Raw genomic sequence first — 9961 nt, 5'->3', positions numbered from 1 at the left:
ATTGCCTAGAATTCCAGTCATTAGCCAAGCAGTCTTCCAAATTAAGACATCCGGTCTCCTTCAATTTTCCACTTAAAACAGAACACAGAAGAATAGATCTGACCAATCAACTTAGGATAAAATTACCCATGAAAATGACTTATGCGCAGGGATTAGTAGCTGGCCAGCGTCTGAAGGAAAACCTTATGTGACCACTTGAGGTTTCATGGATTCACACACTTCTAGGGAATTACCTTCACATTTGTGATCGAGGTTGTAGAAACTGGGCCACACTTTTAAAGTGTGCACTTAGTATCGTCTTAAATGACTAGAAGCAAAAATGTTTGCCCATTTCCATTTGAGTGACTGTAAGGCATTCTAATAATTTCATAAGCTCTGAACAGAGCTGACGTTAAAAACAAAGATGCCACGTATGATACACACTTAGGATCGTGTAGAACACAATCACAATTAAAATAGCACACGAGAAACTGAGTTCATATAATTTATTGCAGTTAGCACACAGTTTAAAAATTCACCAACACACCAACAGTACAAAACTAAACAGCATTATAAGTTATTCCCCCCTCAGGAAAATAAAACATACTATGATTGTCAAAGCTAGATGTCAGTCTAAGTTTTAGAACAAAGGAAGAAGGTGAAACTAAGAGGAAAAAGTAATCACTCACAATGGCCACAAAAAGAAAATTCAAAAGAAAGTCCGTTTTCTCACAGACATTGATTGTCTTCTCTAAATTAATAAAAATTACTTTAACATAAACTGTATTTAAAAAAAAACAACAAAAAACTAGAAACTCTTCAAGTAACTAAAGATAATGCTCCAAGGCCATTTTCACAGCTTTTTTTTGTTTGTTTGTTTGCTTTAAATGCCATTACAGCCAAATTAACACACATTTGACCAAATATTTCCAAAACAGTCCAGCAACACACAATGGAGTTTTCCATTCAGTATCTTAAGCACAAAAATAGGCTATGTTTACAGTAGTTAAGGCGATCAAATTTTAAACAAAAGCAATTAAAAAAAAAAAAAAAAGGGAAAAACAGCAAACGTTTTCCATGCTACTCCCATAGACCTTATTTGTAAGTGCAAGACAGGAAAACAAACACTGTGCAAAATGCTCTTGCCCCGCGTGGTCACCACAGCGCACGCTGGGCTGCAGCCTCTGCCGCGATCCATAGTCTACTAACCCCCTTCCCCGTGTCAATCAAGGCAGTCCAGTCCTTTCAGCCTGGGGCTTTTTCAGTCCATAGAATCTTTTCATGAGTCGGGGGAGGGGGTGGGAGGTGGGATAGGGAGGGCGGGTGAGGAAGAAGGGGAGCAAAAAAAAAAAAAAGAATGACCTATTGTCAATTTGTGCAGTAGTTATTCTAAAGATGCTCAACTGGGTATAAATGTGTACACCTAAACTTGGAGCTGGCACGGGTTCCGTGCCATCAGAAGTTTGTTATAAATGCACACTGCACATGCAAATCTTCAAGCCGTTTGTAAACATTTATATTTTCCTTGTTATGTAGCGAAGTTATCAATTTGCAGCTTACGTTTTTATTCAGCTTAACAGTTTCAACTTAAAAACAGTGGGAAAGTCGATTTAAATTATATAAAATAAAAATAAAAACAGTGCATTTACGTTCTTCATAACACCAGGTTATTTTCCGAATGGTGCTATTTTTTTTTCTAAGGAAATTAAATAATTTTAAACTCACTCGTTAAAGTTATACAATGCAAACAAAGACAAAAATATATCGAAACTCATGCATTTCTGTAGCGTTAATATTTACTCTTCAAGACTCAACTAAGAGCATCAACACAACCTGTCAAGTTCTTTGACACCCCCCCCCCAGCCCGTGTAATCAATTACAGTATACAATGACAGTAATTCACATTTTCAACACAGTTCAACACTGCTGAAGCTGCACTATCCTCTTCATCCCCAGCAAACCTTCACAAAGACAGGGTCCCAGTGACCCAGTGTACGCTCATCATTGCTCTCACTGGGAACCGTCAGAAAACCAGAAGTTGCCACAGAAAGTTTTAAGTCAACTGCTTGTTTAAAAATAGATAATCCAGCATTTCAGAAATTTTCCATTTGGGTCTAAAAGCATTCCCGTTTCCAACAGCCAGAAAAGATTCATGCAATTTGAGACACTGAAAGAGGCTAATAAAACTGGAGGGAATTTCTACTTCCAAACAAAAAAAGTGTGTGTGTGGGGGAAAGGACCTCGAGACAATGCAGTGTTGACAAAACGAAGCCCTATGCACGCCTCCTGCGATAGGACGATTTGTTTCAAAGGTTCTTATTGGCTTACTTCCCCTGCCCCTCAGAGAAAAACACCTCGCTATTCTCTGACTTCCCCTAAAGTTTCTTTTATCAGTATGCTAAGTTAGTGAGATTCTCATGCTATTCTAAAGTGCAAAAACAAGTTAATATCCCAACTTTTTAGTTCCAGGAAACAAGACTGCTTTTAGACCGTACCACAACTATATATATAGAGATCTATGTATATATATGTATATATATATATATAATTTATATATATATATATATGTAAAATTATTTCCAGAGTTCTTGCGAGCTATCTTCTAAGGTCCAGTCTCTGACAGTGGGCAAGCTCAGCGCTTCGCTTTTGACAGACAAGGAGTTCACCAACTCACAGTGGAACTTGCGGATGTGTCTGTACAGGTCCCCCGACTGCGTGAACCTGCGCTCGCACCACTTGCACGCGTGCGGCTTCTCGCGGGTGTGCACCACGGCGTGGCGGCTCAGGTTGTGCGAGTACTGGAAGCTCTTGCCGCACTGGGTGCAGGTGTAGGGCTTCTCGCCCGAGTGGGTCCTCTCGTGGCGCTTGAGCGTGTACATGCAGGAGAAGGTCTTGCCGCACAGCGAGCAGGTGGGCACGTTGACGTCGGCGGCCGGCTTGCTGCGGATGCCGTCCTGCTCGCGGAAGTGCGTGCTCAGGTGGATCTGCAGGATGTGCGGGCTGGGGAAGACCTTGTTGCACAGCGGGCACATGAAGATCTGGCCGGCCGGGCTCAGGATGTTGGAGACGTAGGGCAGCAGGCTGCTCTCCATGCCGCCCTCCACCGGCCCGCGCTCGCTCTCCGGGGTCAGCATCTCGTCGTCGCTGGCTTTGTCCTCCCGCTCGAGCTCCCGCAGGACCGAGTCCTCCCTCAGCGGAGCCAGGTGGGCCGGCTCGTACTGCACCCTGGGAGGAGCGCCCACACTCTCTTTCCCCGCGCTATGCTCCATGTCATAGTCATTAGTGCCAACATCGCTCTCATCACAGGAGGCCTCTTTCTCCACCTTCACCTGCACCAGGTTGCTTCTCAGCACGTCCTGTGAAGAGAAATAAGAGCTGTTCAGATTCTCAACGCCCGAAAGGCTGGACTTGACAGACAGGTCCAGCACGCAGTCAACATCTGCCGCATCCCTCACGGAGGTGACAGACCTCTGGGACAAAGACTCGGTGGAGCTGCAGGGGCTGGCTACTGTTTTTCCAGCTGCTGTGGCGTGCGGCTCGGCCTCCCCGCCCGCCTGGGGGATGCCTGCTGAGTCCGAGGGCAAGCGCATCCACATGGTCCCGGGCTCGCCGGCCAAGTCCCTTTTGCTGGGCAGGATGTTCAGTTTCTCCTCTTCGCCCTCCTCTTCGTCGCTGGGCAGGTCGCCAGCCATGTGGCTGCTGCCATCGGAGAGGCTCTCGACTTTGTCCGAGCAGCTCGAGGCGTCTTCCTCCTTCTTGGTGCTGTCGGCCTCGGTGGTGGCTTTCTCTTTCAGCTTCTTCTTGCAGACTTTGACAATGTCATACATGTGGAGATAGCTGGCAGCTGCGAGCACGTCTTCAATGGGCAAGTCTTTGAACTGGAGTTTCCCTTCATACATGAATTCAAGCAGGAGAGCGAAGGCTGGGGCGGTAACAATGTCGCTGTTCAGATGAACAATGTCCCTTTTGTCCAGCTGGTCCTTGTAGAAGAGGTGGAAGTACATGCTGCACGAAGCCAGCACGGCGCGGTGCGCTCGGAACTGGGCATCTCCCACCAGCACCGTGCAGTCACAAAGGAAGCCCTGGTGCCTCTGCTCGCTCAGACACTGCAGCAAATGTCTGCTGTGGTCTGGGAACTCCATGCTGTCTTCATAACCTGCGGAGAGAGACAGTTCTCGTGAGAGCCACTTCACAACTTGCCACGCCAGTCCCCACACAAAAAATCATCCTTCGGCTTGGCAGCCGGGGCACATGTCCCTGAATTTTAATCAGGCGTCTGACCCAAACACGACCAAATCACATGCACGCCACCCAAATGCGGGGAGAAAAGGCACGCTTTCCACACGGCCGCACCCCAGCCCCACAGTCTGCAATGCACCCCACCTTCCTTGAACTTTCAGTCAAGTTTTCAAAGCTTTGGTTTCAGGACCGTCTCTTACTGAGAAGAAGGACTGAGATCCCTCTCAGAAGCATTTAGTGAACGCTACTCACCAAATTAAGTCCCACAAAACCTACAAAATAGCTTGAATTTCAAAGGGAACAACTCATAATGAACAAAGAGAAGTCCCAGCACACTCTGGAAGATTCGGGAAACTTGTTTGACCATCCTTTTTATTACTTTTGATACCTGATTGTGCTTACAAAGCACAATTTAAACATACACATTCGGTTGAATAATAATTAAAAAAAAAAAACCCATCATGAAATCGCATAATTAGTCCAGGAATTAGCAAACAACTTTCTTTTAAAGTCAGAGTGTTATAACAACAAAAGCCCTGCGTGTAAAAACAGATGTGAATGCCCAAGATTTCAGGTACAGCGCACACGTACGAGGCAGGAGGAGCTGCGCCAACAGATGGGAAAGATCATCTTTACTACGAACCCATCCAAATATTTTTTTAATGAATTGAGAAAAATGGTTATTATTTCTTTGGAAAATCTGTACCTCTTGAGACTTGGGAGCCAGCAGGGCTTTATTTAACTCTGAAAAAAATCTTATCTAAACTTTGATCCTTTGCAAAAGCAAGATGAGTTCCATATTCAAATTAATTCAAACTTTTAAATAAAGGAATATTATGTTCAAATGAAATTCAAAAGCTTTACAGGTTCAACATAAAAAAAAAGCCTAACTAGAAAAAGAGAAACTATTTTTTTCCCTGACTCTGCCTTACCTCTGTCAACAGAAAATACTTTGTTTCAACATAACTTGATATATTTTGCTTTCCCACTAGCTTCTATTCTTTCAAATACGCATTGTTGCCCTGGTTTTCTGGCGAAGGGGGGATGAAAGGGAGGGAGAGGCAAGGCGAAGCTGTACAATGGGTCAAAATTCAACTCCTTAAAACCAAAGAAAACCCCACTTCCCCTTTCCTGTGCCAGAAGCAGGGTTCCACCACCCACCCCAGAAAGCACGTTTGGAGAATGGGCACACAGTCATTTCATATTTAGAAATTCCTTCCCTGCTTTTTCTACACTTTGCCCAAGGTGGACTGAAACTTTCATCCTAACCCCAAAACCTGTCTGCTAGATGCCACCGCGGAACACACCAAGATGTACAATACAATCAGTCCGAGTGCCCCACAGCGCACATCAATCCTAATCCCTGAGAGGGCTAAAAATAAAGATTGGAGGGCAGCTCACAAGGTAGCCGTGATCAAATTAGGAGGCTGAGAGGACAGAGAGGGCCGAAGAAGGAAGCTTATAAACATCTGATCCAGCTGACGGTGGCCATATGGCAGCTGCTGCCCAGATAAAGAGATTAAGAACAGAGGAGTGCGATTACAGCTGTCTGGCCAATTCAGGCAGCTCAACCCTACAAGTTCTAAATTAGTCGCTAACACAAAAACTCCTGCAAATAATTATTGTTATGCTGAAATAAAAGATCTCTTAAATATATATTGGAAAGAGAAATGAGGAAGCCAGTCAAACTGTTCTCCTGAGGACAAAAGTTTTCTTGTGTTGTTTTTTTTTTTTTTTCCTTTTTAAAAAACCTTCGGTTTCAAAAGCACCACACAGCTGTATGTTTCAGCAGTGCTGCCGAATGTTTTTGAAGAATAAAGTTTCACAGTGGAATTAATTACACAACAACCAAGCTTCTCAACTAGAATAATCTTCTCATGTAAGTTTGAATGTGGATTCCAGAGAGTTTACCATTTCTCCCCGACCCCAAAAGCAAAAGGAATCTAAACAGCAGTGAAAAACAACAATATAAAGCATTTTAATCCAGAGTGATCTCAAAAAGCAGTACGTCAAAGCTTTTCTTAACATTTCAAAACTTGAAATATTTCTGTGTATTAAAGTTCTTTACTTGCTCTCCAGCAAAAGGGATAAAAATTAAAACTACCCAAGCCCCCAAGACTTTCAACTCCAATAAGATGTTCATTTAATACTCCATTTCATACATTATTCCTAAACTGGGTTAGAAAAGTAATGTGATTTTTTTAAAATTAAATAAACAAAACACCAAAACACAAATATGCTCCATCTAATCTCTTGCTACTCCTACCTTGAGGACACATAAACCTGATTAAGTCCTTTCCTCTGAGGCTTGCTGGCTCCAGGTCTGTTACATCGGTGGAAAAAAAGCAGACTAAGAGAGACAGATGCAAAGTGGAGATGATGTTAGAGAGGAATGAGATACCTTCTCCACCACAGATCCGCACACACTGGCTCCCTGTCTGTGTGTTAGAATAAAAGGCTGAGGGATGGCAGGCTGTCAGCTGCTCTGACATCATGTTCAGATGGAAATGCTACCTCCAGCTGTGCTCCTTTTAATGCCATATGCTACTCCTCTACACTCCTGCCACCAGCTTTTTCTTAGGAGAACTTTTCTCTTCTGTTAGTATAAACAAAATACTTCAAAGTCTCCCCTTTTTCTCCCGCAAACTTTCTAACAGCAGAAATTGAAAAACGCAGCATATGGAGTTCTACTGTATTTATGGACTAGCAACACTTCTGTCTGGGGCTGGCGGACGGCTCCCTGACGGACAGCACCCTCAGGCCACCGGGCTATGCAGGAAACCGGACTTTTATTTGTCCCTCCCCAACCTTTCCTTCCCAAGGCAGCTTAAGGACATTTTTAAACCAACCCCGTGCACATCTCCAGCCCCATTTCAACATTATTACTACGGCACCTTTTTCTTTCTTTTTTTTTTTTTCCTGCTGAGAGAATGGGACACACGTCTCAGGATGCTGGGAGACTATCCACAGCCATGACCCCAGCCCGGTTCACTGTAAGATTTCACTTATTTAGCTACTGAGCTACAGTGACCTTCTCAGGAACATTTCTCACACTCGTCAGTTAAATGCAAATTTCAGTTTTCAGTATCAACAAACTGAAAGCGCCCTTTCTGAAATCCTGGAAAGTGCTTCAGTTCAGTGAGACACACCAGTCAAGCCGGCCAACCTGCTCCAGCCCCTTAACATGAGCGCTGCACCTGCGCATGGGCTCCGACCCCGGGACACAAAACAGCAGAACTTCGCCTCCCCCTCAATCTGGGTCCCATAACAACCTTTGTCTTTCTTTTTTTGGGGGGGTCACTCTGAAATGTTTGTGATCACAAGAACACCTTTCAAAGGAGAGAGCGTGGGGGGTTGGGGGGGCAGGTCTAGGAAGTTTGGGAACTTGCGGGCCACACTTGGTGGGCCTGTCCGCACGGCTGATGAAATCGGAACGCAATCCGGGCCGGGCAGGCCGGTGCCCCGCAAGGTGCTGCGACATCTGCGAATGTCAAGTCCATCCCCGCAGGCTCCGGGGGAGGGCGACGGGGAGGCCAGCAGCTGGGCCCCGGCGGGGGGGGGGGGGGGGGGGCGCGGCGGCCCCGGGGGGTGCTCACCCTCCGTCCACGGGAGGAAACCACGCCGCGGAGCCCACGGATGACACGGCCCCGCCCCGCCCGCCGCGCCGTCCCCAGGCCCCCGGCCTAACTTTCTCCAACTTCGCGATGAATGACACAGCGACCAAAGCCGCTTCCAGGACGCCCTCCCCGCCGCTGAGTTCCTCCCCGGCCGCACGACCCGCTCGCCCCCCGCGCCCCGTCCCGCCGTCTCCCACATCCATCAGCCCGCGGACCCGGCGGGGTGGGGGCGGCTGACAGTTTAATGGGCCCCGAGCACCGCCGTGGGCCGGCGGCGGCTCCCAGCCCACAAATCAACCCCTCGCGCCGGGCTACCGGGGGCCGGCCGGGGAGCTCGGGGTTTGTTTTTTCAAAGAGGCGGGGGCTGGGAGCGGACGGACGGACGGACGGACGGAGCGGGGAGCCATGCAAATCCCCCCCGCGGGGGCCTGTGCAGACGAACACGCGGGGAAAGAGGAAGGTTCGACCACAGGGAAGGAGGCGGAGGGCGTAGAGCCGGTGCAGCAGGAAAACACCTTCAACAACAGCCCCGAAAACAGACCCGGGTCACGGCAGCAACAAAAGAAAAGTCGTAAGAAGCAGCCGGGGCGGGGGGGTGGGGGAGGCGGGGGGTGGCTACCGCTTCCCCGCCGCCCCGGGCCTCCCGGCAACTGCACCCGCCGGGGGGGCGGGGGGGGGCTCCCCCGCAGCCCCTCCCCCGGGCGCCACTGCAGCTGCACCGGTCCCCGGAGCGCGGCCGTCCCGGGCGCCACTGCAGCTGCGGCGGCTCCCGAGCCCCCTCCCCCCCCGCGCCCGCCGCCCTCCGCACCCGGGAGGCGCCACCGCAGCTGCACCGGCCGGGAGCCCGCCCCGCGCCGCAGCTGCACCGGCCGGGGGGGTGGGGGTGGGGGGGGGCGCGGCGCGGAGCCGGCCAGCCCGCACCCCGCCCGACCCCGCAGCTGCAGCCCCGGCCCCGCGCCCGGGCCTCCCGCAGCTGCGCCGCCCCCCGCCGCCCAACCGCTCCGACCGCACAAACTAACTCCACTCGCGGGGGGCGCCCCCGGCCGGCCGGCCCGCCCGCCCTCCGCCCACACCGCCCCGCCGGGCCGGCCGCACAGCTGGCGCCCCCGCCCGCCGGGGGTCGGGGCGCAGAGGGGCGCCGGGTCAGAGGCCGGGACCGGCGCGGGACTCACACGGAGCGGCCCCAAGTCACCGCGTCCCCCGCCGCCGCCGCCGCCGCCGCGTCCTCCGCCTCCTCCGCCTCCGCCTCCCGGCCGTCGCCGCCGCCGGACTTGGTGGGCTTCCTCCTCCTCGCGCCCCCTCCCTCCCGGCCCCCCCCACCCCCCAAGCCCGGCTCCGTCGCCCGCTCCCCCTGCCCCCGCCCGCCCGCCCCCGCTGGCAGCCGGAGGAGCGCGGCGGAGCGAAGAGGCCCCACTCTCAACGGCTCCCCATGGCAGCAGCCCAGCGGCGGCCGCAGCCTGCCAGACACCGCGAGGGAGCGAGCGAGGAGCGAGCGGAGCCGCCGGGCCGGGGGGGCGGGGCGGGGGGGCCGCGGGGAGGGGGCGGGAGGACGCACCACGCACGCACGCGGCGGCGCCGGCCAGATGTTGCCCCCCCTCGGCCCGCCCCCTCCGCCCCACGCCTCCGACCCCCCACCCCCTACGGCGCTGGGCTCCTGCGATTGACCGAAAGCGCCCGGCCCGGCGCCGTCCGCCCGCCCCCCGGCCGCCGTCTCCTCCAATAGGAGGGCGTCTTTTCAGGAGGGCGGAGGCAGTGGCGGGCAATCGCCGGACTGGCAGGAGGGCTCGGCCAATGGGAGGAGCGGGCTTGAGCTGCCGCTCGCGCGCCCCCAATCACAGGCCGAAGGTGTCGGGGTGGGCGGGGTCCGCGCGGGCGGGGCGGGGCCGGGCGCGGCGCGGCGCGGGGCGGAGTCCCCGCGCGGGCGGGCGCAGCGGCGGCGGTGGCAGCGGCGCCCCTCTGGGTGACTTGGCCGTGAGAAAGTGAAAGGAGCCCGCGGGCGGCGGCGACAGCTGCGCGGGGAGGGGCCTGTTTCCAGGCTCCGCGGCCTCGCGCGCGCCGGGGTTGCGGAGCCAGCGCGCCCGGTGGGCACCGTGACAACCATAAATACACTTTGAAACGTGGTGGCG

General features: G+C 52.3%; 1 protein-coding gene across 6 annotated transcripts; it reads right to left on the bottom strand.

The window, feature by feature from the left end:
- Window positions 1–470: 470 nt before the first annotated feature.
- ZBTB18 (zinc finger and BTB domain containing 18) lies at window positions 471–9108 on the bottom strand. Of its 6 annotated transcripts, XM_070401072.1 has the most exons (3): window positions 6485–7666; window positions 3448–4135; window positions 3246–3335 (listed from the first exon to the last, which is right to left on the bottom strand). In XM_070401072.1, the coding sequence occupies exons 1-3, from the start codon at window positions 6711–6713 to the stop codon at window positions 3326–3328; spliced, it is 927 nt and encodes a 308-aa protein (XP_070257173.1). In that variant the 5' UTR covers window positions 6714–7666; the 3' UTR covers window positions 3246–3325. The 6 variants fall into 6 exon arrangements, with proteins under 6 accessions (XP_070257170.1, XP_070257168.1, XP_070257169.1 ...); XM_070401069.1 differs by lacking the exon at window positions 6485–7666 and adding an exon at window positions 9008–9108 and having other exon boundaries at window positions 471–4135; XM_070401067.1 differs by having other exon boundaries at window positions 471–4135.
- Between the last annotated feature and the right edge of the window lie 853 nt (window positions 9109–9961).

The sequence above is a fragment of the Myotis yumanensis genome, unplaced genomic scaffold (assembly GCF_028538775.1).
Source record: "Myotis yumanensis isolate MYYU_CA2020_CCGP unplaced genomic scaffold, mMyoYum1.0.hap1 SCAF_22, whole genome shotgun sequence".
Taxonomy (NCBI): Eukaryota; Metazoa; Chordata; class Mammalia; order Chiroptera; family Vespertilionidae; genus Myotis; species Myotis yumanensis.
The sequence above is the reverse complement of the archived record's forward strand: the minus strand, read 5'-3'. Positions and strand labels throughout refer to the sequence as shown.